The sequence below is a fragment of the Candoia aspera genome, chromosome 11, assembly GCF_035149785.1.
Source record: "Candoia aspera isolate rCanAsp1 chromosome 11, rCanAsp1.hap2, whole genome shotgun sequence".
NCBI lineage: Eukaryota > Metazoa > Chordata > Lepidosauria > Squamata > Boidae > Candoia > Candoia aspera.
This window is the reverse complement of record NC_086163.1, coordinates 14266964-14294084: the sequence shown is the minus strand read 5'-3', so window position 1 is coordinate 14294084 and position 27121 is coordinate 14266964. Positions and strand designations below refer to the sequence as shown.

Below are 27121 nucleotides of genomic sequence, written 5' to 3'. Positions count from 1 at the left end.
GGAGGGAGACTCGGCGACAGAGCCCTACAAGCGCTGCCTCGCCGGCTCCAGCTGCGCGCTACTTAACGCCAAGCGCCGGCGCCGAGGCCGCGCCTCGCTGGACTTAAAGGAGACACGCGCCGCCGACCAGCTTTTCTCCCGAGGAAGCTGAGGGGGATGCGCGGAGGGCGAGCGGAGCCGCGCCTCGCCGAAGGGGCGCGCGGGGAGGGCTCCGGGCCGGGAGAACGGCGGCGCCCCCGGGCTCAGGCCATGCGGGCGCCGTCGGGCGAGGGTTCCTCGGAGCGCTCCGAGCGCTGCCTGGGCTGAGCGGAGCGCCGCGCCCTCCCGCGGGCGCCATGGCCAAAGAGGAGGGCAAGGCGCTGCTGGACGCGCTCAGCAAGGTGACCGCCTGCTACCGGCACCTGGTGCTGACCGTCGGGGGCGCGGCGGACTCGCAGGAGCTGCGCGAGGAGCTGAGGAAGACGCGGCAGAAAGCCCAGCAACTGGCGGCAGCCACCAGGACCAAGCTCACGGCCGCCCTGCGGGACAAGACAGTCGGTCCGGAGGACCGGGCGGAGTTCGAGCGCCTGTGGGTCATCTTCTCCGCCTGCCTGGAGACCCTCGAGGGCGACATGCGGCGCGCCCTGGAGCTGGGCCAGGCGTTCCCCCTGCACGTGCCGAAGAAGCCGCTCATCCAGACGGGTTTGAGCGGCAGCACCTCCGGCGTGGCCGCCCGGGCCATGAGCGTCCAGAACATGAAGTACGACGCGGAGCCCGACATCGACGTGGTGGATCTGGCGGACCTGGAGCACGAGATCCGCGAGGTGGGGGAGATGATCTACGAGATGGAGATGAAGGTCAACGTCCCCCGCTGGACGGTCGAGGCCAAGCAGGATCCGGGCGCGGAGCTGAACTCCACCATCAGCGTGGGCGCCTCTTCGCTCGGCGTGATCTCGGTGGAGAACAAAGCCTTCTGCGACCTCAGCAAAGTCCTGGCCGGCGGCGTTTTCACGGCCGTCCTGCTGGTCGCCATCGTCCTGGCGGTGTGCGTAGCCAAACTCTCCTAGGGTTGGGAGAGTTTCGGAGAGCGCGTTTTCCGAGCTACCACAACCGTCTTAACCAGGCTGGATGCGCTTAAATGGTGTTTTAGCGCTAGAGAACGAACACTCGATCCAGGAGAGACCTCCGTTGGGGGCTGTGTGTTGGTGTGTGTGTGTGTGTTGGGGGGTGTGTGTATTAAAAAGCCTGCTGGCTGGGCCTTCCATGGTTAATAATGTGTGGGTATTATAACTACCATAGTAGGGATTTGACTGCTATTTATAGAAGACTGTTCTCAGGATCTAGAACGGAAATACTGTTTGTGATTAAGCTGGGATGGGGGTTCATGTTTACAAACTGGTAACAATTTGCACATGGTTTGGAGAGGGGAGTGAATTAGATGGCAAGATGGGAGAGGCTCAGAAAGTGATTTAAATATAATGGGCATTGTCTCTAAGGCTGAGGAAGGTGCTCCCTCTGAAACATGTCAGTTCCATTTTCCCTAAACCAGGTTTGGCTGGGAAAGGGGTAGGGATGCTGGAGGAGAACCTCAAGGGACAGAAACTTGTGAATGATGTAACCGAACTTTTTGTTACTTTCTGCAGTATAAAAGTCCAGATTTACAGAAGAAAGCTTTAAACAGAATTTAGAGAAAAGGAATTCTTTTCAGCTTTCTATTCTTTAACTTCAGTTTCGAAGGAGGAGGAGAAAAAAAACTTAGTAGTTCAGGTTCTTAGTTCTGTGCTAGCCAACTTTAAACACTTTACACATAAGTGTAAATCATTGTTTTCCTTCTTGAAGTCTATTGCTGTACTGCTGAATCCCATGGAACTCAGTGAAATTTAATTCTGAATGAATATGCACCAGATGACAGCGCAGTTTCTTCCAGCTAATGTTTTGTGCACTGAAGCTGGGATTTGTGTTGTACTTGAGCTAAAATAAGACAAGATCTTCAACATGGTTAGGATCTTAGACAGGACTTTCTCCCCTGTGTTTAGGGCTGGAGATTTAATCCACAGGGCTCCCAAGGGAAGCAATTCCATTTAATTAGGCAGGAGGAGATACTAAAAACTCTTAACTTCTTTAACAGCAATTCTCTTAATAAACTCTAAAACAGAGAAGTAAGGTTTTAACAATATCATCCCATGCATGTTTATTCATTAGTACATGAGAACACTGTGGGACTCAGCATTCTGAGTAAACATGTTTCTATATCCATCCTTTAAAAGTTGTGTAGACTGAGTTAATTTAAAAGATGGTTTACAACTGAGATTTGAAGCTGTGTAAACTTGATGTGTACAAGTCAGTGAAGACATGAACCTTAACACTAACCAGTTTGGTCAAGTGGTTGAGGCAACGGGCTAGAGACCAGGAGGCTGAGAGTTCTAGTCCTGCCTTAGGCATGAAAGCTGGCTGGGTGACCATGAGCCACTCCCTCTCTCTCAGCCCAAGAGCCAATCAGGCGTGGTGTGAGACTTCTAGTCCCGCCTTAGGCACGAAAGCTGGCTGGGTGACCATGGGCCACTCCCTCTCTCTCAGCCCAAGAGCCAATCAGGCGTAGTAGGAGAGTTCTAGTCCCACCTTAGGCATGAAAGCCGGCTGGGTGACCTTGGGCCAGTCCCTCTCTCAGCCCAACTCACCACACAGGGCTGTTGTTGTGGGGAAAATAGGAGGAGGAAAGAGTGTTAGGTATGTTCGCTGCCTTGAGTTATTTACAAAAGTAATAAAGGCAGGGTAAAAATTCTAAAAACAAAAAAAATATTTTCAGTAGTTTGGATGTCATGCCATTGATGAGTTTTGTAACTGGATTCATATAATGTTGGGTACTTATGCATGTGTAATGCCCAAGTTCAATCCTTAGCATTTCTTATTAATTTATCTTCACTAGTTAAAAGATTATATTAGATGAGTCCCTGGGGTTAGTAACAATTTAGATAAAGGTAGTCTGGCAGCATAAAGTAATCCGTTATTATCTAGGCTAAATGTACAGCTCAACAGCAGCCCTTCCACAGGTATAGACTATCTACAAGTTATTGTGCAATTATTAAGAGATAAACAGGAAAATAAAGTAAAGTTCTGTTTCCAATCTATTTGTTAAACCCATCCTATTTACAATCATACATGGCTTTAGGATCAGTATGCTGATCCCATTAAGATCTTATTGTAAGTCTTACAAGAGAAATCCCCAGATTCAGTGGATGAATTTCTAGAAATCAAGCTTCACTAAAACAAGTGGATCTAACTTCTGACAGTACATGCAAAGGAACTGAGCCGTAAAGCTGCCACCCTATGGGTATCTTTTTAGAAATAAGCCCATTAAATACATTAATCTTTTAGCTTCTGAATCAATATGCATAAGAATGAGGCTGAAATGCAAGACCTAAAGAATGAAATTCGCACTTTTAGTTGCTAGCACAAATGGACACTGTGTTGTCAAAGCAAGATTCTAGATTTGCAACCAAACAAGACTAGGTATCTTACCTCAGAAATAAATAGTCCTGTGGTTCAGTAAGCAAGTGTGCTAAAATACTGCATCCCCAAGAACTCTTCAAGGCATCCATATATTTTGACAGTTGATTGTGAATATCTGCTGTTTAAAAATGGTCATCGAAATGGGGTGGAAGGCAAAACTGTGTGTTTTTCTTGGTGCTAAAGTACCCATCTGTTTATGTAGTGAGATTCAAATGGCTGCTATTGTATCATTCACTTTCACTAGAAGAGAACTTTCCTTGTTTACTGGAAGGACCCATGTTTGCTGTTACAAGGGCTAGATATTTCTCTTAAATGTGTCTCATATATTTTATGGGAAAACACCTGGACTTAAAGTGCTCTTAAATAGGCTGCATGCAACACTGTTACAAGCTGGGAGAAAAAAGCTGCAGAAAAATAATTGCCTAGCTGGAATGCTCCTAATGCACCTATTGAATTTGGAACTAAATCTATTTGCACATTCAGAGCTCAAAGTCTAAGGAACTGGCTGCATGGATGAAATAATCCATCTCTCCACTCTTGTTCCACAGGGTTTATTTTGCAATTGATCCAGGTTACAAGTCATACATTCATCACTGCACAACTACTTACTGAGAGTTAAGTTACTTTTGTAAAAACATTTACTTGGAAATAGATCCTGATTCTAATAAGACTTATTTTCAAGCAGACCTGATTTTAAAAGGTGTTGCTCATGTCTATACATCAGGAACAGTCACTGCATTAGTTGCTTCTCTAAGCCATTTCTGAATTACATCTCATCAAGTCCTGACACAGGATTGTCACCATCTAATTAATTAATATCTACTACACTCATCTCCCATCACATCTGCTCAGCACAACAGACCATGCAGTGTGGTTTAGGCATACAGCTAGTGTACAGAGCTGACAAGACACAAAGGAGATCAAGGCTCATGGCATCCTTAAATAACACTATGGAAAAAATATCTTCTGATGTGGGGGCTGATGAACTAATCTAAAACATATGCCTCTGTGCACCCCTAAAAAATGTAGGAGACCTGTTCACTTTCACATCTGCTCTAAGATTCACACACACAATCATGAAGTAGCCATTTTCCCTCCATGTTTTTTTGTGGAAGTAAATTTCTGGAAGTTTATTAGAAGCCTCACTTTAGGCCATACAAACCGGAAGCTTTAGCACAGACAGCTATTGCATATAAAAGCCTGACAGGATTTATTTTAGCAGGTTTTAAAGCTTTCAGACTGTGTATTGATGGTTGAATCAGGAGTCCTACAACCATCACAAATTACAATGAAGTGATTAAAAAAAAAGTTTAAAGCCAAGTCGGTTTACCCTCTTTTAAAAGAAACTTGCTGTCTTGTGTCTACAGCCATAGCTATTTTCGTTACAAAAGTGTACATTTTCATAAGGAAAGGAGTCCTTTTTTAATAAGATTTCTTTACTGTATTTTAAAAAGTCAAATGATGCTGTATTTTACAAGTACAATGAAGCTGGGAATTACAACAGCAGTGGTAATCCAGGAATTATAAACACTGAATGTTTGATATTTTTTTTTAAAGGCAGTTTTGATTTCTTGCATTTAAACATTTGCTGGGTCCATATTAAAATAATTGTTCCAGTATTAATACGGACATAAGTGTTATAAGTTGGCATTCCATTGTTCAAGAGTATTCTTTTATGCTCAGGATAAAACCTATTGCTATTATTTATTTAAAATAAAGTCGGTTCTGTTAACTTGCCAGCCTTTTGGAACAGTTTTTTTTTAAAAGACAAATTCCTAAACAGAAGTCTATCCATCAAACTGAGTTACAGACTTCTCTGAATAACTCTGATGCAGGTAAATCAGAGAGCCAGATTGGTCTAGTGGTTAAGGCAATGGGCTAGAAATCAGGAGACTGTGCGTTCTAGTCCCGTCTAAGGCATGAAAGCCGGCTGGGAGACTTTGGGCCAGTCCCTCTCTCAGCCCAACCCACCTCACAGGGCCGTTGTTGTGGGGAAAACAGGAGGAGGAAGGAGTGTTAGGTATGTTCGCCGCCTTGAGTTATTTATAAAAATAGTAAAGGCAGGATAAAAATTAAATTCAGCATTGCGCTGTTCAAAATACTATAGCCATTTACAGAGTTGCATTAAAATTTTAGTTGTTTTAATACCTTGTGAATATTTTGCTGTTTATTTTCCCCATTCCGGCTGGGGAATTCTGAGAGTTGAAGTCCACCTGTCTTAAAGTTGCCAAGGTTGGGAAACAGTGATCTATAGCATGATGCAAGCTAGCCCACCACAAACCCCAGGCAGAAATGCAGATGACTCGCTTCTGGCTTGCCTGCTTATGACTGCAGCTTCCAACCTGGAGATGGGGTGCATATGGATGAATGAGCCAGCAGCTGAACTCTGCGGGCACAATCGCTGGTCTTTGCTAGTCCTTTAAACCTCCCCACCCCCCACCTCAGTCCTTGCAACCCTGCAAGCATCTGGGGAAAGCAGCCATGCAAGCAAAGAGGTCCGCCCGGGGTTCCCGAAGAGCCTTCCCGCAGATCCGCTGCGACTCCCACTCCCCGCCTTCTTTCCCAGCCAAGGAGGCGGCGGCCGCCCTGCCTCGTTCCCTCTGCCCGGCCGCCTTCTGCCCCGAATAAGATCGTCCCAGAGACGAGCATTGAAGGGGTGGGAGGAGGCGGGGGCAGAGCCAGGTTCTCTCCACCCAGCCTATCTCGCAGGGCTGTTGTTGCGGGGACTGCAAGAGAGGAGCGTCTCCCACCTCCGCCCCGCGCGCTCGGAGCAGAGCAGAGCAGCCGCCCGGCCGCGACGCCCTCGCTCCGTGCCCTTCTTCCCGCCCTGGCATGACCCCGAGGCCCTGGCGGGAGGCCGCCACCCTGCTCCTGGTGGCGGGCGGCGGGCGGCCTCCGCGCTCCGCCGCCTTCGACTACCAGGTGCTGCTGCTGCGGCGCAGCGCCGAGAGCGCCTTCCTGCCCGGCGTTCACGTCTTCCCGGGCGGCGTGGCCGACGCCGCCGACTTCTCGCCCGCCTGGCGGGAGCTGCTGCCGGACGCGCCGCGCTGCGGCCTGGGCGCGGAGCCTCCTGCGCGGGCTCCCCTCTTCGCCGCCCGGCGCCCCGAGCTGGGAGCTGCGGCGCTGCCGGGGGACGTCGCCTTCCGCATCTGCGCCATCCGGGAGACCTTCGAGGAGAGCGGGCTGCTCCTGCTGGTGCCCGCCGACGAGGCCGCTGCCCGCGCGGACGGCCCGGCCCGCCTGCTGCCGGCCGAGCGCCTGCCCCCGGCCGCCCAGCTGGCGGAGTGGCGGCGGCGGGTGCAGCGGCAGCCGGGCAGCTTCCTGCAGCTCTGCCGCAGCCTGGGCTGCGTGCCCCACCTGCGGGCGCTGCACGAGTGGGGCAACTGGCTGACGCCGGTGGGCCGGGCCGGGCCGGGCGGGCGCCGGTACGACACCGCCTTCTACCTGTGCTGCTGCCTCGGGCAGGGGCCGTCCGCCGCCTCGCACGACCGGCGGGAGGTGGCAGCTTGTCGGGTGAGCATCCGGGACGCAGCTGGCGCGGCTTGCAAACCGGAGTCCCCCGGTGGCTCGCGATGGTCGGGAACCCAGGGCGTGCTGGACCCAGGGTCTGTGGCTGGGCAGAGGGGGTAGCCCCAGAGGTGGGGTCAGTTACTTGCTTCCAGAAGCCGGGTTGGGGTCCTGGGCTTGGCAAGAGATGCGGAAGGGTGTCCTAAAATCAATGTTTCTCACCTTGGCCGCTGGAAGAAGTTGGACTTCAACTCCCAGAATTCCCCAGCCATACTTGCTTCCAGAGGCCGGTTTTGGATGCTGGCTGGGGAATTTTGGGAGTTGAAGTCCACATCTCCCAGCCGCCAAGGTTGAGGAACAGTGTCCTAAATGCACCCAACTGAGTTCCCATAATCCATTGAACGGGATGGGAGCCTATAGCCACCCAGAGTGGGTTCCCGGGGCGCACAGAGCCCCGAATGAACCCACAACTCTGCCCAACCCGATGTTGTGGATCCTGCAAGGAAAATGAAGAGTTTTCCTTCTCTGCTATTTAGCCATTGCTGGGCAATGGGGCTGATCTAACCTGATCGGTCCCAGGCTGTACAATTTGAGGGTGTTGTGGCCAAAACCTGGGTCACCTTTAGCAGCCAAATCACTTTTGAGGATGCAATGTAAATTTATGAGTGTGCAGACAATAAAACAACATATGCTGGGCTCCCAGCAAAGCCTTGGCAGGTTGTTGGGCTCCTTAGACAGTTGGGCCTTGACCCCCAAATTGCCCCCAAGGAAAGTTTGATGATAGCTGAAGAAAAAGGCTATTTAATGCTTGAAACTTCTCTAAAGAATGTAATTAATTCCAATTTAGTTAACTGTCAGTGCAAATGGTGGAACATATTTATCCAAGTCCATCCAACTTCATTTTATCCAGGTTTATGGAGTAAGGTCTCTGGCGTGCTTTTCTACAAAATGGAGCCAAACTTGGTACTTGTTATTTGTCTTTGAGGGGCAAAAGGATCCTTAAATTAACAACATTGCTTTTGGGAAACTAAACTAGCTGTGAAGTCCAGGTCCTTGTGTGGGTTAGTTTCCTACCTACACAAGTCCTTGGTTTGCCATCCAGGGGGACAGTAAACAGTTCCTTTGAGGACAGGTAGTTTGTATGGGGAGCTGGTAGGTTCAGAGTTCATGGTTGAGTAAGGACTGTAATTGGTGGCTTGTATGTATGTATGTATGTATGTATATTATTGTATGGCATAGCAGTTTGGTGTTGCTGCTGCTTTTTCTTGCTGGGAAATCCTTGTGAGGTCCAGCAGCCAAGTCACGTTGCCTGGGGTACACCATGAGGCGGCTAGTCTACACTGCACTGAGTTGGGCTGAGAGAGGGACTGGCCCAAGGTTACCCAGCCAGCTTTCATGTCTAAGGCGGGACTAGAACTCTTACTATGCCTAATTGGCTCTTGGGCTGAGAGAGGAGACTGGCCAAAGGTCACCCAGCTGGCTTTCATGCCTAAGGCGGGACTAGAACTCACAGACTCCTGGTTTCTAGCCCAGAACCTTAACCACTAGACCAAACTGGCTCTCAAGATATATGGTGACGTCATTCTATTTATTAAGTGGAAATCTCATTGAAATCTCACTGGACTTGCATTCAAGCATGCACGCTAGAGTTGTGAAGTCTTCGAAAGGGCATCATAACGTGAGTCAGGGAAATGAGCCAAGCCAAAAGGAATGAATATGAATATATATATGATTCATGGTTCAATTTACTTGTTTTACTATTTTGTACTTTGTATCTTCGGTATGTGTTTCAGAGTGTTTACTTCCAACACAAAGGAGCAAATAAAGGATTGCTCCCCAATCAAACTAAAACATAAATTTATGTTGTACCTTCAAAGTAATTTCCTTTCCTGACCATAAGTATCACAAAGTTAAATCCTGAGTTTAAAAGAAAATCCAAACGAAGTCGCTCAGCTAGATGGGTGACAATAGAAAATAAATACATGAAAATCCAATCAATATCCCTGAAAATAAAATATGTTCAAAAATATTGGTACAAAGTTCCAGCATCTATTCTGCAATCTCTTGTGAAAACACATCCTCTAAATATGTTGTAATGTCTTCTGGTTCCGTCGGCTAATATTTAAGACAATTATTTCTGAAATTGCTAGTTGACATGTAGCATCAGCTGTCAGAGTGACGTCCAGCAAAAATACAGCTAAAGTAAATACTAACATAGATTGAAACAGTCACTGAGACCACCAGAAACACAGAATTAAAAGTTGTACAAAGTATGTATCAAGTCTACAGAATATCCCTTTAATTGGGAAATTACATGCACTGGAGATTGACTTGGTGCTTTACTCTTTTTCAGTGGTCAACCCCTTCAGAAGCTGTTGAACTGTTTAACTCTCAAGAGATCTGGATAGCAGCACCTCAGTTTTACGAGTTATGTAGGCTCTGCCATTTTTCATCACTTCATGATCTGGAGAGGTTTGCCTCAGAACGAGCTTTAGAAGGATGTGAACGTTGGATGTCTGTTGTGTTGATGGCTTCAGATGGCCACATGCACTTGTTGCCAGGTAGGTAAAAATGAGGGATTGGCCTTTAAAAAAGAAAAGGCTGGTTTATTGATGCACTGGACTCTATAAACAGAAGCTGCAAAATGAATCTTACCACTTTGAGTAAGTGGGTTGCTGGGGGCCATATTCCAAAAAGTGGATTGGTTAGGACAAAAGCTGAATAATGTAATTAAAATTAAATTTCACCTATTACACTTGGTAGGCTTAATGGTCAGATACTCATTAATCTTCTGTTATATTAAACATACACCCAGCTATAATGTTGTTTGGTTTTAGGATTGCTGCGTACTGTGAAACCAGTGATTGTGGTTTGAAAATCTTAGATCATGGCTTAACATGTTTATGAACCCAGTAAATAAAAGTTACAATTTGATTGCAGTCAAATGTTCCTGGGCACCCCTACTTTAACACTTCTGTTCTTGCTACATTGAGACAAAGGCTCTATTAAAAATATGGCCTCATAATCAATATTACGTCACAAATTTTTGCACCACCATTTAGTCCAGTGTTTTTCAACTTTGGCCACTGGGAGATCTGTGGACTTGAACACATGCTGGCTGGGGAATTCTGGGCACTGAAGTCCACAGATCTTCCAGTGGCCAAGGCTGAGAAACACTGATTTAGACTGAAGGTACTACAAGTACCAAAAATGCAGATTTATATCTGTAACTATATATATAACTGAAATAATTATATTTCTAGGTGACGATTTGTATCCAAAAGATCCTGATTTTACTGGAGAAAGAAAACCGGTGTTGACAACAAATAAAAAGATTGAAGAGCTAATGAAAGAGGCCAAAAGTCTTCATCGGATAGTGACACAAAGCCTTAATAATGTAACTATCCACATGAATATCGAATCCAAATATAAACATATAAATCCAGTTAGGGTGGACTCTAAAATGGGAAATAATGTGGACCACAACAGCAAATTGTAGTATTTCTTATACTGGAATTACTAAATTTTGAGAGATGTTGGACTCCTGAGATTTCAGGAATAACAAGGATTAATAGTATTGTGTTATTTTGTGGATATACCCCAAGATTTATGTAAATTATTTACATTTCAATCTGCATTGCTCAGTACAGTTATTCTTGTCTAAGATGTCATGCAAATGTACCAGTTCTGGAATAGAGATCTACCTACTAAGAACCCAAGTTTAAGATACTTTTTTATTTATTTTATATCTATACTATCATACCCTTAAAGGATTCGAGGTTGTGTGCAACTTAAAACAACGATAATCATTCAGAAAACAAAAATTTATCAAATTATATTTTAACACATATGAATTATTATTAAAATTATCGTAATGATTAGTAGGCATCCAGAGTACATGGATTTGGGTCACTAAGGAAGCCAGTGTAGTGATAGCTTGCCTTTGGTTTTAAAGGGAGCATCATTGCTGCAGATGCCCCTGATGACCAAGAGATGAACCGAAATTCAATAGATGAACTAAAATTCAAATTCAGATGAACTGAACACTTTGAACGTATCGTAATAATATTGTTCTCTCTACCTAGAAATCATTTTCAAAGTAAGCAAATTGCAGATTGTATAATTATTACATGCATATATTCAGAACTACTTTTGGGAAGCACTTTTCTAGACTAACTTGTTTATGCTGACTATCCAGGGAATGAATTCCATTGAAGGCCTGGACTTCTGCTCTTATTTTTTGAAATGTCAGCTGTTGTGTCTTTATGTTAGCTGTGTTGGACAACTCTGAGTTTCTGTTAAAAATAAATAGTTTTAGCAGTATTTTTTTCATGGGTTCCTTTTATTATTGCTAAAATGATTTTCCCACAAATGGTCATTTCTCTTCAAATATTGTAGGACTGGCACTAGCTGGATTTTTATGTTTTAATCTACAAATTAAAAGATGAAGTTTAAATCTTACTATATCTGGGAGGAATCCAGACTCAAGTTTGCTAGTTCTGGTTAATTCCCAAATATTTTAAGAAATGGAAACAAGGAAAATAATGCCATTGTTTGTGCAGAATACAAGGGGGACTTGTTTTCTTCTACAGTCTTAAAAAGAAGGAAGAAATATAAAACTTAAGAAATGTGTTCCCTATAATGATAGCTTCCTAGTTTACAGCTTAATGTTAGGAAGGATATTAAAAATGCATGAGGAGCAAAAAGTTAAAACATACTGCACGCATTGCCTTCTTTTGTTTTGATAGTATGTTTTTGAACAGACCTGGAAGATTGATTGAACCATCTATATTTAACATTCTAAGCCACCTCTGTTGTAAAGCTCTAGCAGAAAATTGTTTTCCAACTATAATTACATACAAAAGAAATCCTTGGTGAAGCTGCCTAAGATTCTAAAACACTAGTTCAAAGAAAGTGCTTTAATTCCTGAGCTACCATTGTGCTTGCTTAATTCCAGGCTTTCTGTAAGTCATAATTAATCATCCACAGTATTTTCACAATGAATAAATTGCAACAAATAGTGTGCAAGGCAGTCATTATACCAGGGCCATAGAACATTGAAAAGATTTCATAATAGTGTCAGAAGGATCAGACACCCATTTTTTACCTGCAGTTTGTGCCCAAACTGGGAATCCAGTAAAACACACCAGTCAATTAGTGGAGGTCAAAGAAAATAGATTTATTCAACCCAAGGTTGTCAAGTAACTTGGGTGACATCTGGGATGGACTGCTCCCTTGTCTCTCTTCTTACAGGTTTTTAGTTTACAGATTTAGCCAATCATTATCAATAGAATGGAATGCATTAGCTTATTCCAAAATTCATGCTTTATCAGCATGAACATCTTCCTCCTGTGCAATCCTTCCTTCCTTTCATATTCTGTTAAAACAGATGTTTCTTTATCTATAGTTAACCACGATGTCTATATAAACGGGCATTTTATTTTTCCTAAAAATATGTCTTCCTATACATAAGATACATGTTTTCCTTTACATTGGTTTTGCTACATGATGTGCTCATTTATTTATAATGGCAGGAGTCAGCCTTTTTCTTCTATAAAATGGCATTACTACTGCCTATACAATCTTTAATCAATCCTTAAACTTATTGTAAACATAAGGAAAATATTCCAACAATAGGCAATGCTTTTATCGATTATTCTCAAAACAGTCGATACTCAGGGTGTACCAAAAGTCAGGCTGTACAGGCCAATAGGCGATCTAAAGGAGATCATCACATCTGAATTTGCAAATGTCATTGAAAATACTGCCACTACTACTACTAATAAATTAAACTTGTGTGTTACTGTACTTAGGAATGTTCAAAGCTTATGAATCAAACAAGGAGCTGATAAGAAAATGGTAACCAATTCAAATATTTAATGTCATTTATCTGTCTGTGGGGCCTGACTTTTGGTACACCCTGTATAAATATAATTTCCATTTTAAATATGTAAGGCTTTATTAAGTAAATTCCTTTAAATCAGGAATTCTAATTTTACTTTTTATTTTGCTGTATTACATGTTTAGCAAAAACAGTTGGTGTCACATTGTGCTAAGTCATTGTTTAATTTATGAAATTAACCTTAATTGTATGAAATATACTTCAGAAAGGTTGCAGGAATTTCATACAAACCTATGGTATAAAAGGAGGTGGAAAATTTGTAGACAATGAAATGGAATATAAAACACTTCAAACTGAAATGAATCTGTTCTATAACAAATCCTTTAAATAAGTATCAATGGGAATATAGCAGCTACGTATCTGCAAACAAACATGAGCAAGGGACCGGCAAGTTATTTATAATTGCATGGACTGGTTTGCAGCATGCTAAACCATAAAGGGCTTACAGCTTATTGTGTTATATGGACCCAGCTCTTCTACTGAAAAAATTATCATTGATAGCTTAGGATAGATGCAAACCTAGCCAATCTTACGGTATTTAGTAAAGTACAGTTAAAAGGAACCATGACTTAATAAGCAAACCTGGTCACTTTCCAATGTGGGCCACACAAACCATTAGCCACAACAGGTTCCTTGCTTGAACTTCTGTAGGCTGCCACTTACAAACCATGGTTTATGTTGTGCAAAACCCATTTGTGGCTCATTCAGGCAACAAAGGCCTTATATGCGTGCAAACCCAGGATCTGATGAGCAGTGCGTGGAAACAAGTCAACAGAGAAAAGCTGCTGGGGGTGCCTTAGTCTATAAAACGTTGGTCTGCCACTTCGAGGCTTCCGGCGCTGCACAAACACTCTGCATCAGCGAAAACCGAAGGCAGAAAGGGAGCGGCGAGGGTGTATGTGGAGAGGCTGGCGCATGCGTAGTCGCCGCAGCCAGGCGTCTGAGGAGACGGAGCATGCGTCAGGCTGCGTCGGCGTCGAGAGCGCAATGAGCATGCGTGGGGTGTGGTTGAGCGGTGCCTTTGGCGGGAGACTCGTGCGCGGGGGGAGGGAGCCCAGGGGATCGTGAGGAAGCCGCGGCGGGTCGGGAGGCCTCTGGCCTTGGTCCCTTGCTTCCCGGCAAGCCGCCTCCTCTCTCCCAACCGAGGGGGATCCCCGTAGGTTAAAAGTCAGGGTCGGCCTTGGACTGAGGTGGGTCCAAGGTACCTTTGCGGGCGGGGGCGATAATAACAATAATAATAGAGTCCCTCTTGTTGGGGGAGATGGGCGGTGGCAAAATTTGAAAAATAAAAATATGTTCTGTGTTGCTCTTCTGCCCAGCGAGGATCTCAGGCAAAGGATTTTTTTAGTACGCCTCCATGGTATTAAAAGGATGTTTTAAAAAGTGAACGGGACTCCTAATCCCAGTTTTCCTTGCTTGGTGGTATTCACTTATTTACTTAGTAACATTTGGAAGCTGCCCAATGGGGGAGGGAAGCACCTTACCATTCTTGCTTTCTAGAATGGGCTCCTTTATTTTAATTTAATTTTTAAAATTTTATTTATTTCCCTGATTTCCCAACTAGCCACCTGCTCTGGATTCTCTGGAGATTTCACCAGGCTGAATTCTGGTTAGGGCTTCAGCCCCACCAGTGCTGAAGAGCCCTAAGTGAAATAGGGAAACTAAGTTCCTTGGAAAGAAGAAAAGCAGTCTAAAAATCTGGTTGTTTTACAAATGCTTCAGGGAACAACTGTTTCTATCTTTTTGGGGGGAGAAGCAGCTGGATGGGCTAGCTGAACAGTAGTGCAAAGTGGGTGGGCCTGGATTTTCTGGCAAGTGTTTTTACAGAGAATGGAGGGGCATGCATTGTTTTCTAGGATAAATGCTACAGGGTTGGTGGGTTTTGTTTTTTTTACCTTTTTCTCACCTCAGAATGGCAGGAAAGGATGCCACTAGCTATCAGCAGCTGTGATCGGAGGTAGCTCTAACATAAAAGGAATCTGGGCTGCATGTTGCTCACCCCTGATGTAGGAATCAGCAGGCTCAAATTGAGAAATCCATTGCTGTGCTGGCAAAACAGATTTACAATTTATGTTGCAGTTCTGTCCATAGACACCCAGAAATAAATCCTATTGGCAGATCTCATATAAGCTCTAAGCTGTGTCTTGCAGGATAAATCACAATTTGCTTGTGATTTCACACTAAGCTGTAAATCATGGCTTACAGATCAAAATGGCTTGGTTTATTATGTTAAGTCATAATGTGGCTTGTTTGGGTTTGGCTTAGAATGAGGTATGAATGAAGCAGCTGTGTTTAGGTGCTTACTCCTTTTATGGTATTGAGAACTGCAGGTGCCCTGTTTGAGTTTGTATCAAATACTAAGAGTAAGCTTTTTAGATTTGGAGGACCAATCAGAACTGATTGATAACAGAACTGTTGAAATTGTTCTGTTACTATTTTGTGGTAACTTTCTCAGGTTGTATTGAAATCTTACATGTGCAATTTCTAAAACTCTCAGACTTTCTGAATTGTGGCCTGGTTATTTCAGCTTCAAAATTACTTCAGGAATATTTTCATTTTGTGAAAGTTTCAGAGGTGCAGATAAAGCTTGCAATTCTCCTTAGATGAAAAAATCATCAGAGAAAGAAAATGATTGAAGTCTTTATACTGAAGGTACTGTTAACTTTTGTATATTAAATACGTAGTGCATTCATTTGGGACTATTGGAGCATGTTTTAATGTGGGCTTTATCATACTTACTGATTAGATAGAAAATCCCGGTTGCTTCTGGGTCTGCATAAAAGGAGGTGGAAAATTTGTAGACAATGAAATGGAATATAAAACACTTCAAACTGAAATGAATCTGTTCTATAACAAATATAGAAGCACGGATGAAGTCAAGCCGTCTTCATTAGAAGAGGGACAGGTGATTTTCTCAATTTGATTTGTTTGGGTATATCTGGGAGAAAAATGAAGCTTGCTTGCTTTCTCTCTCTCTCTCTCTCTCTCTCTTTCTTTCTTTCTTGCAGTTGTTTATATCTTTCAAGATAACAGTCCTCCCAAAAATGCTTATATGCAGTGCACTTGTAATACAATAAATATTATTGAACAACAAATTCTGGAATCCTTGGTCATAGCAGTGCTTTTGTGGGGTGGTAAGATAAGGACTGAGGAAGTTTTTCTGATGCTTGTGGGTTGGGAGAGAGAATATTAGTATGTTAATAATATTAGGATATAAGTTCTTTTCATGGCAGTGGAAAATACATTGTATTGTTTTTTAATCTTGAACAGAAAGCATGGAAATAGAAGGGCATATCTACTGCAAAATCCATGTGCTAGACAATATTTAAATAATTGACTTAAATGCCTGTAGAAGAGTACATGAAAATGTTGCCGAATCTCTGGCTCCTTTTTTACACTGTCTGGCATGTATTTTATCACACATGTATATACCAATTATCTTTTATCAAAAAAAATATAGATTGTATAAAATTAAATGTTTACATGTCTTTCTTAGGTTTGTGCTGTTTATTGTCAGGAACTGAAATCTTGGTGCAGAGCTGTTGTTAAATCAATCATATCTTGTACAGATTATTACCGTGTTGAGTGTTTCCTTGTGGACTATGCCAAAAGTGTTCCTGTAAAGACAGAAAAGTATGTATTTATAATTTGTAAAATCATCCAGCAAAGGATTGGACTGAGATTTGAAACATTTTAGTCATAAGGTTATCTGTCTGCCCTATCACATGGGCTGTGGCGCTGCTGAGTTGGTCTGATCCAGCTGATAAGTTAAAGTAGGTGTAGTTGGACATTTTTGGATTCATGCTCAACCTAGGATTTTTTAGAAACTTTGGAGTGACTGACTGTAAATTTAAGAAATGAGAACCAAAATAGGTTTGTCGGGACGTTCTCAAGAACACACAAGATTATGCTCATTTTTAGGTTATCTGGTTTTGCCTATAAAGCAGTAGCACTTTTGTAAATCAGAGGTTATGATCTGCAGTTTGAACAGTAAATCTGTGAAAATTATTAGTAATTTGTAATTCTGTGTTGTGAAACCTGTTTCCTTTCAGGATCTGTGTTGCCCTGAAATCATTTATGAGACTGCCTTATAGAGCTAAGAAGTTTAGGTTGTACTGTGCCAAACCAGTAACACTACGTGTCGACTATGATAGTGACAGTGCAGAGATAGTGTAAGTATGGCTACTGAGAGATTATGTAATATATTCTAAGAAACACTTCCCCTAACTTCAAAGAGCATCTTTTCTGCATAACTATTTACAGTCTATGGAATTTTCCCATTTTATACCTGCTACTTGTACAAATGCCATTGGGCTAGACTTTTTCATGTTTCCTGTTTATTTTGCTGTGGTATCATAGTACATTAAAAAAAACACCCTCATGTGCTTCTTTCTAGTCCTGCTAACAAATGGGATATTGCAGCTATCCAGTACTTCCAAAATCTCCTGGATGGTAAGAAAGTAGACAGAATAACTTCTGCATAATTTCAGATATGTGGCAAATCTATTTTATAAAACTGGCATGAAATAATGGAATTAGGAGACCTACATTTGTACAGGGGCACACTTATGAGGTATTAATTCTTATCCAAAATGTATATTTGCTTGCTTAGATTTTATAAAAAGTGCATTGCTGCTAAGCTCAATTCCATACAATCCTCAATTTAATAGAGTAGAGGAAAGTAAAGGTTGTCCATTGCAGCCAGATGTCCACTAAATGGCAAATGTTTTTTTGGATGAGCAGAAAACCACTAACCCCCCCCCCAAAAAAAACCCAGGAGAAAAAAGATAAGTTGCAGCTGGACAGCATGACGGCAGACCATCAAAGCAATTGAAGGTGACCCTGACAACCACAAGTGTGGTGAATCAGTGCACTAAAGATCAGAGGTTCAGTGCCTGGAGCACAGCCTAGCCCATTGCTGCCTCTGTGTCTGTCTTCATTGCCTTTAGAATCTCCAGGGCAAGAGTTGGTGCTATTGCTCTCAAGCTCTGATCAGCATGCTTTTTGCATGCTGACTTAACATGCTTGTGGTTGTGGAGTTGTCTTTGGTTACAGCAGTTGCGCTCAAAAACCTGTAGCTTGCACCCCCTTTGTCTCTGCTGCTGTAGCTCAAACCCATGTCTGTTAAACCTGAAGTTCACTAAACCGAGGTCAGTTAACCAGGCTGTTTGGTACTTGGTCACAGTTGACAGCTTGAGGCCAGGTACTTCTGCACTTAGAATTAGAATCTTAAGATTAGTGGCCAGCTGGTGAAAACGTAACATCTTAAATCACATTGTGCTAAGTGTTGGATTTTTAAATAACTGTTTATTGAAGAAGTGACAAGTGATTACATTTTGCAATACAGTAAGCCAAAATTGCCGAGTTCACACAGTTAGCAAAAGTTGGCTGGGTGCTGCTGTCTGCTGAGGAAGAGTCTGTCCAGTCAAGCTCAACTCTAGATACCTGTGTCTAGCATAACAAGAACAACACACACTGATCCAGCATATAGGATTCTATTTCTAAGAAATTGTTTGCTGTTTTATCTTTATGCCTTTACTATAATATAATGAATTGGTTGTTGCAGTCATCTTATTGGTATTTCAGGCCTTTAGACTTAATTGAAAAAGCTAATGATGCGTTGAGCTCCTTTATTTTGGTCAATGACCAGCACAAAGAACTAATGATATATGGAGAAACCTATAGCTGTAGTCAGCTAATACTCCTGCATCTTTTATCCATAGTAGCCACTCAAGTGGAGGCCAAGTTATGTGCTGTTGAAGAGGACAGTTTTGCTGTCTATCTTTATGTTACAAGAAGAGGTGAAAAGGTAAACCAGGATCACATTTACAAATTACATACTATCTTTTAAAATGGGCATTGGCTTGCTGGATTAGTAACATATTAATCCTGTGCAGCAGCGTGGAAAACAATACTCTTGAATGCCGTGCCTTTTTATAGTAAAGTTTGCACTGGAGCGTTAGGATAAAATTACATTACTTGTCATTGCCCAGCAGTGTTTACTATGAGATAAGCTGCCTCGGTTGTTTAGTTAACTTAGTTAACAGGCTGCATTTTGTCTGTTTCTATATCTGTTTTTTCATGCTTAAAGCCAGAAAAGGTCAGTTTCTTAAATTACAAACAGCAAATGAGCTCAGCCTTTGCCTCATTTATCTTGCCCCAAACAGCAAGCACTGTTCTCTCTAGCCCAACTTTTAATCTTGGGGCTAGACTTAGAAAAGTTGTTGTAGTGCAAGAAAAAGTGGAGATAAGATAAAGGAGGGTTGATAGTTAAAAATTCTTTCTGCAGGTGAGAGTCTCTAAAATGTAGTGCTGACTTTCTTGAGTTTAGAATCCAAGAACAAACTTGGTAGGAAGAGACATACAGAGACAAAAAACTTGCAACTGTAGTTTTGCTGCCCTCTGAAGGTTAGCCAAGCTAGATTATAGTTGGTGTTCTCCATGAATTAAGATCTAAAAATCTGTTTCGAAGTTTTCCATATTTATACCCTAGAAGAGACCCTCTGTTGTTAGGGCTGATGTATGCTGTAGCTGTTAAAACAAGTAGAGCACCTTTAATACAGTTTAGTTTAATATTGTCATGCCCTTTTATGCTGCTCCTAATTGTGGTGATACTTCTATTTTTGACAAAACTCCTTAAATACTAGAGATGCCTTGTTATTTTAAGTAGTCTTAATGTCACATTAGTAATTTGTAATATATACTTGTGCCATAAGAAGTTTCATATAATTTAATTTCTCTCCCTCTGATAATATTAAATCTTCACATGTAGAAATTGTTTTTGTCACAGGTGTGTGTGAATGATGATCTTGTTGTGAAGAACTTTGCTTGCTATGAAATGAGTAAAACAAACCAGAAGCAAGTATCAGGAGGTGTTGGGTCTCTTCCAGAGGAGAATCCTGTACTGCTACTATGGCCAAAAGAATCTATGGTTTCTGGGATGTGTGAGTATGGCAAATCTGTTCTTCAGGCAATGGGTCAGAGAGTGGAGGTAGCCCCTGAGAAGAAGCTTTGCTTCTTCTGGAATGCAGTCTGCCTGCACACTAGAGCAGGCTGGCACAACTGCCAGGAATGGCTGGCACACTGATCCAATGTTTGGTGGTTAGCAGCACAGTGGCAGTGATGGAACTGGCAGGATATGTTGGAGGCACTTGCAATATGTCTTTCAGGGTGGAAGTAGCTGCAGAAAACTAGGTGGAGGCAGGTGATCCTTCCTGGCTGCAGCAATGTTTGGTGGTAGTGAATTTTTTTTAAAAAAGTAGTCAACAGGCCAGAGAAGGCTGCAGCCCACAGGCCCCATGTTTTGTAGGCCTGCCCTAGGGTGTCTGCTATGAATTACTCCCCATCAAAAAGAGAAGAAACTAAGCTACATAGTTTGGTTCATTGAACACTGAATGAAACCGTTGTTTACTATTAAACCAAAATAGGAGTTTTTGAATCAGGGAAGAAGGGAGAAGCAGTGTAAACCTGGTGCTTCTCAGAACTTAGATAAGCACCTGCCCTATTTAATACATGGCAAAAATTGTTAGTTAGATCTCCACAAGTTGCTTTAGAATGTGCAGCACCATGAATGGAGCACAAGTACATGGAAAGACATCACCATGCTAAAGCTGTCCAGGCAGCCTCTGTGTGTATTAATGCTCTTGCCTGCTTCAAATCACCTTTTGCAGGTGGAATCCAAAGCACTGCACAGCCATACTGGCTATCCCAGTGATAGTTCTGCCCTTCTGAGGAGGTTTTGACCAACAGTTCTTCAGGTCTTCTCTCTTCAGTGGGCAGAGTTATTTCATGTGAAGAGAATCCTATGAAACAAAATCTCCAGTTATTCATTGGCACACTGGAACAGTCCTTTAGCACTTCTCTTTAATGTGGCTTTTATATTCTGTTTTGGGAAATTGGGTGTGGAAGTTGGGTGTATTGTGTGATTTAAAAATAATTGCCTTATGAAGTACATACCACATTATCAGTTGGTGTCCCTGCCCTATGGAACACTCTTACCCCTGAGATTAGATTGGCCCCAACCCTGCTGGCCTTTCAGAAGGCCTTTAAGACATGGTTATGTTCCTAGGCCTAGAGGTTGAAGCATTAGTGAGAGTCTGTAATGTGCTACATTGTTTAGATTGGTTTGGTCTCTTGGCTGCAGCAAGTGCTATGTTTTATTCTATATTTTGTATTGTTTTTACCTGTGGTGAGCCACCCAGAGTCACTACATGAGATGGGTGTCTATATAAATGAAATTTGTATTATATTATTTTCAGAACATGGTCTTCAGAAGATATACCTTAAATGTTTTAGTAAAAAAAAATACTTGTGCGTTTCTTTTAGGTGCTGCTCCTATTTGTGATAACTCTGAAATAGCAGAGTACAAGCATTCTCCAGAAACTACTGTACATAATACAGAAGAATCTGTAAGTGCTAATACACCCTTTGGTTTTGAAATTTCAAGTATTGGTTTTAAAATTTCAAGTACTGCTGAATTGTTAAAATATCCAGGTTATCTTCAATTATTTAGTTTATTATTACAGTTATAGAGTACTGTTGAGCTGTCTCGTGAGCAAATGCACTGCACATCATTTACTTTAAAATCAGAACAAATATGTGACCTGAAAGGGGAAAAAAAATACAGCCCTGTTTTGCAGGGAGTGCTAATTCAAATATACCACTTCTAGTCCGAGATAACCTGCATAGCTTTGGCATGTTGGACTGTATGCTGGTAATCACATTTTGTTATTTGAAGATACTGTGCAAAATTATTATTCTTGTTGTAGATTTGTTGCTATTCAAACAATTTAAAAGAGCTAAAAACATTCTCTATAGTGAGGTAAATGCGTGTCTCTGGGTGGTGATTGTTGTAGACCTCTAATGAGAATATCTGCTGCTAGTTTGAGATTATTTCATAGTCTGGTTTTTTGTGCACTGACTTGTGGAAAAGCCCCATTCACTTTTGGAATGATTGGTTTCTAAATAAATATGTGCAGATTATACTGCACATGATAATACGTATCTACTATTTAGCTGTTTTAAGAAATATGAGACCAAGTGTCTTGCTTTTTATTCTGGTACTGTTGTGAAATGCCTTCAGTTAGAAACAGAAGTGGCCCCTTTCATAGAGTCCTGAATAAAAATGTGAGATACCTTTATTTGTCTGTTTAGGATGTAATGGTGTCCATTCCCCCTTTGGAGCAAGGAATAACTATTTCTGTACCAACAGATATGCGAACAGTCAGGTATATTTTAAAATTTTATATTTCATTTCATTCATTATTGGTAAGAGACTAGGCCTATTTCATTAAGCAAAAACCATAGGAAATTGCTGGTTGGCATCATAGAGCAAAATTAATGTTTAAATTGGCTTTCTTTTTCATGTCCTAATAAGATACTGAGGCATGTTTTAAAATATTATTAATGTTGACCATGTTTTTATTCAGCAGAAGATTGGTTAAATTCAGCTTGATAGCTCACTTCTTGTATATCTTGCTTATATTCTAGATGCATTTTTCATAATTAGCTGGGATCCAAACAGCCCTGTGAGCAGAGGGCACATCTACATTCCCCTCCCTGCTGTTTTTCAGGGGGAAATAAGGATTGCAGATTAAAAAAAGATTCCTGATTCATATGTCCAATTTCCCAACCAATATGTTTATACACATTGCTAAGATTTTCTCAAACAGTTGTATTTGATTTTAGCAACTTACATAAGGAAACTACCAAAATCCAGGAAATGAAGAAGGATCTCTTTGAGAACAACGTTGGGGTGAAGTAAGCTTTTTATCATCATGAGAACCAATATTTATAAAGTCCAAGTAATTTGTATGCTTTGTATAAAGAATAGGCAAATGTATTTACAACTACTACTTAAAATAGGTCTGATTATGTGTATTTCAAGAAATGCCACTGCTAGTACTCCATTTTTTAAAAAATAAAGATGGCTCATTATTACAGACTAGGAGCCTCTAATTTGAGCTGGCTTAAAAATTACTTAGCTGAAATGTGTGGTTGCCAGTAACTTTTAATCTTCCCACAACAGCACAGTCTTGACTATGATGATGTGCTGCGCTCAAGGGAGCTGAGCTCTCTGAATTTCAGAAAGGCAGTATTTTCTACTCCAATACCCTTGGAAAAAGATAGCCCTTTTCTCTGAATTAGTACTTAGCCTCAGAAAGCAACTGAAAGGCATTCAATTGCTTCTTGAGCCTTTCCAAAATCAGAGTGAGGTGGTAAACTTCCCACAAACTTCTCCAGGAGAACAGTGGAAAGCTTGCCAGTTAAAAAAGAAATGTGCTTGTTATTGGTGAGTTGATCAATACATTTGTTAATTAATTTTTCAGATATAATACGCTACTGGAAATATATGTGCTGAATTGGAGTATTGGGGTTAATCGTCAAGACCGTGATGTTGATCCATGTCCTGTTATTTCAAACACCGTACATAGTTGCTAAATAGCAATTCAGTTCCTACCATGATGGAATAACACTTTTTTTAATATAAGGAATTAAATGTGGCAAACAAAAAATGTGAAGCTGACCTGGGATTGGATGTTGTGTTTTTATAAAAATTTTAAAAATAGCTGAATAAGTCTTTGTTAATAACATCTGCTGTCACTTCAAAAGAAATACTCTAATCTGGGATTTGGATTGCTGAGATTTGGGATCAAATTTGGGAACCGAATAAAATAGCCCGGAGTTGTTATCCTTCAGCCAAAAACAGCAGAAGGCTGTACACTTGGCCTTCAGCTCTTTGTGAGAAGGCTTAGAGAAAAATCTAAAAATAAAGGCTAAATGAATGGACTTCTAACTGATGCTTGAAAGGTGAACTTGTGTGTTTTCAGGCTTCTACAGTTTTTAAACCCTGATCCTCTGAAAATTGCCAGCGGACAAGAAACTGAGGTAGTTCAAGAAACAATATTATTTTTTTTAATGTTTTAATTTGTCTGAACATTCTTCTGGAATGAGAAATGTTTTAGTGAAAGTATCAGAAATTAAAGCTGCAGATTCACACATTCTTAGATGTTTCTTGGGTGTTATTTCTATTCTGTAAAGGAAAATAAAATAAAAAGGTAGAAAACACTTGCTCTAAGTTGTACAGTGGAAAAGTTGTATATGTCCATTAGTCTTTCACTCATTTATTTTTAGGTGCTTCAGATGAATACCACTACACATCTTCCTGTTGTGCTGAGTAATGAAATTGAACCATGTTCATCTCTTGAAACAGCACCATTGTTTCCAACTTTAAAAAAGGTAATATTTACTATCTTTTACACAATTTAATTTACCATATTGTGGAAAAGCCTGGGTTATGTCTTGATTAAATTCCTTAAATAGTGATGGCTAAGTTGTTCAGAACTAAAGCATTCTAATTATTCTTGGTTATTTTTTGCCACATTCAGCACAGTGGTATTGGTAATTAACAGGGGCTGTCACGGTCCATGCTTCTGATGCTACTGAGAGACAGGTCCCAGGCTTGGTCACATAAGTTCTTTCTACTGTTGTGTTAGGCTGTAAAGAAGAAAAAGCATTGCATAGTTTCATTTAATCACACCTTAATCTTGATTCTTTTTTTGTAAGCACTGTATGAATGTTTAATCAAATATTCTGTGTTTCTTTTCTGAAAGGAGCTTTTAAGAAATCAGTTCCTAGGACCTAATCGTGCACAGTCTTATTCCTGGCCTGCAATAGCACGTGGATATGATTCGCTTATTATCTCTCCTGAAAATGATCCACTTTCCTATCTTCTGCCAATTATTACATTTTTGCAGTCAAGAAGTTGTTACATATCATTACCAGCTAGAAATGGTGTAAGTAAAATATTAACATTATCCTTCACAACTGCCTTAACTTAAGGCAACTACTTAAAAATAGGCCGTAGTTGGGCTATTATTGTTCATGGTTCTCTTGTTGCATTTTTGAACATGTGTGGTTTTTTTTAATGCTGCTTTTTGCATAGAAGAAAAAAGGGTTCTGGAAAGATGGCAGTGATCTGAAGATAGGAGTAAAAAATATAGGAATAATGGCAGTTTCATTCATTCTGGTGGTGCAGCTATTATAGACATCTGTGTTATGTTTCTGTGCTTAGAACTGTGAGAAATGGTGCATGTCATAGTCTCTGGCCTATTGAAATAAGCTGTCATGAGTGCCGTTGAGCTGAAGACATCAGCACAACGGCACACATGACAATAACGAGGAAGCAGAGGAAGGGGCTCAAGATAAGCATAGCACGCACAACAACAGCCACAGACTCTAGCCGGAGGAAGCAGCCATCAGCTCACAAAGGCGAAAGAAGAAAAGACAAAGGCTAAGCGGATCGCGAGGCACACCCAAGCTGTTAGCACAAGCGCAACGGAGATCGCCCAGCTGACAGCAATCACCGGCTGAATGAGGAAACCGATGATGGGCGATCCCGGGGCACCAGCTGGGGCCTCGCAACCCTTCACCTACTGGCAAGGCAGCATGCAGGACAAAGGGGGGATGACGTAACCCAGAGTGAGGGGGCGCTGACCGGCGCGGGGTATTTAAACCCCGCACCGGCGCGCTTCTCTCACTCTCAGCTTTTTTCGCAACTGACACTACGTATGAAATAAACCAGAACCTGCTCTCCTAGGCATCAGCGTCTGTGTTTTACTCTGCGGTAGGCAGTGCATGACATAAGCCCTCTCAGTTGCCTGAACAGTTAGTTACAAACATACTTCAGTGGGACTGGGTCACCTCAAGTTGGATGCTGCAGTCAAGCATGATTCATCTTTTAAAATTAAGTAGTAATACCTACTTCCTAAGAGCCTAAATCTCTTCCATTAAAAGGTGCTTTTATTAGGGACTAAAAGCTGATAATCTTGTATGAGTTAACATCTGCCACTACAGGTAGTCTTTGGTTAACGAGGGTAATGGGGACCAGAATTTCTGTTGCCAGGTGATGCCGTCATAAAGTGCGATGTCACGTGACCACATCATTAGCAATGGCAGTCCTGGTTGTCGTCATTAACCGAATCCCACCTGGTTGTTAGGCGAGGACCCACCCTGATTCAAGCCACTTCTGGCTTGGTCCCTCCCAGCCCTGAGCCATGGTAAGGTAAGGGACTGCCTCCTCTTCAACTTCCCCCACCCACCTATCTCCCCCACCATCTCTGTCCTTTTGGCCATCCTGCACTCCACTTGCTCTGCCCATCTTAGCTGATCTTCTTCGTTGTCTTCCTCTTGCTACTGACAAGGTGCGCCCAGCCTGGCCCTTAGCAAGGCAGCCGCTGGCTGCACCAGGCCTTCTTCCTGAGGCTTGTGAGAAGGTCACAGGCAATTTGGACAAGGCCATGTGCGGCCTTGGGAAGATGGCCTGGTGTGGCCAGCAGCCACCTCACAGCAGCAGGAGGAAGAAGACAGCAAAGGTCAGCTAGGGCCGGCAGGGTGGCCAAAAGGGCAGAGATTGGGGGGAGATAGGTGGGTGGGGGGAGTTGAAGCACCCCTGCAGTCATAAGTGCAGGTGGGCTGCCAAGTGCCCGAATTTTGATCCTGTGACTGCACCGGCTGTAACTTTGGGGACTGGGCATATCTACCATTCGTAGAGCACTTCCATAACTTGAAACAGTTGCTGAACAAACGGTCGTTAACTGAGGACTACCTGTATAGTCAAATTTCCCACTTCTCTCCCTGCATCTATCCTCTCTTTCACATCTTTATCAGAATCTGCTTGAAAGGGGTCCCCTAAGCTTTCAAAACAGAGAAGCTATAAGAAGCAAGTCAGTTCCATTGACAGATACATTGTATACAATCAAAAATATATGCAATTGTACTCTAGCCCATTGTAAATTGTTTTGTCTCTGCATGAGTTTGTATTATTTGTATTGGCTAATCAAATTATTCTTTAAGATGCATGATTTACATATTTTGGATTCATCACTATATAATGTTTTGTGTATGTAGCCAGTAGCATTAATCATATGTCCTGGACAGAAGAAAGCAGAACTGGTATTTGAGCTCCTGGAAAATTACAGCCAGTGTTCCAGGCCTCTGCACCCAAAATTGCTTTTCCTGGGAATGAATAAGGAAGAAATCAAGAGTGTAAGAATTCCAAGACGATGTAAGCAAAACTTAATTTTTTGTATTGCCCATGTGAAGGAATGAGCAGATGAAGTCATAACAAAATATAAATACAATCCTAAGCAGGAGGCATAGAATTTTAGAGTCATGCTTTTGCTTCTTAAAACATTTAACTACAACTATTGATAGTTTCATTGC

The 27121-nt window shown here is 42.0% G+C and overlaps 4 protein-coding genes across 6 annotated transcripts in view; 3 read left to right on the top strand and 1 right to left on the bottom strand.

Moving 5' to 3' along the window:
• Positions 1–27121, bottom strand: part of SLC7A9 (solute carrier family 7 member 9) — a 304184-nt gene that overhangs the window by 233734 nt on the left and 43329 nt on the right. The gene's annotated exons all lie outside the window — the stretch shown is intronic.
• On the top strand, positions 201–2621 carry RGS9BP (regulator of G protein signaling 9 binding protein). The gene has a single exon (XM_063313262.1). It carries the CDS (start codon positions 336–338, stop codon positions 1044–1046), a length of 711 nt encoding a protein of 236 aa, XP_063169332.1. The 5' UTR covers positions 201–335; the 3' UTR covers positions 1047–2621.
• NUDT19 (nudix hydrolase 19) lies at positions 6307–11319 on the top strand. Its single transcript, XM_063313261.1, has 3 exons — positions 6307–7002; positions 9350–9557; positions 10260–11319. Exons 1-3 carry the CDS (start codon positions 6322–6324, stop codon positions 10493–10495), a joined length of 1125 nt encoding a protein of 374 aa, XP_063169331.1. The 5' UTR covers positions 6307–6321; the 3' UTR covers positions 10496–11319.
• TDRD12 (tudor domain containing 12) overlaps positions 15465–27121 on the top strand; it is a 29662-nt gene continuing 18005 nt past the window's right edge. For both annotated transcript variants that reach the window (XM_063313170.1, XM_063313171.1), the window contains exons 1-14: positions 15465–15550; positions 15645–15803; positions 16395–16531; positions 16951–17070; positions 17295–17350; positions 18622–18707; positions 19689–19842; positions 21224–21306; positions 22052–22125; positions 22586–22657; positions 23728–23785; positions 24032–24136; positions 24511–24693; positions 26807–26963. In XM_063313170.1, the coding sequence (XP_063169240.1) occupies positions 15527–15550; positions 15645–15803; positions 16395–16531; positions 16951–17070; positions 17295–17350; positions 18622–18707; positions 19689–19842; positions 21224–21306; positions 22052–22125; positions 22586–22657; positions 23728–23785; positions 24032–24136; positions 24511–24693; positions 26807–26963 (1468 nt within the window). In that variant the 5' untranslated portion in view covers positions 15465–15526. The remainder of the gene's footprint in view (positions 15551–15644; positions 15804–16394; positions 16532–16950; positions 17071–17294; positions 17351–18621; positions 18708–19688; positions 19843–21223; positions 21307–22051; positions 22126–22585; positions 22658–23727; positions 23786–24031; positions 24137–24510; positions 24694–26806; positions 26964–27121) is intronic.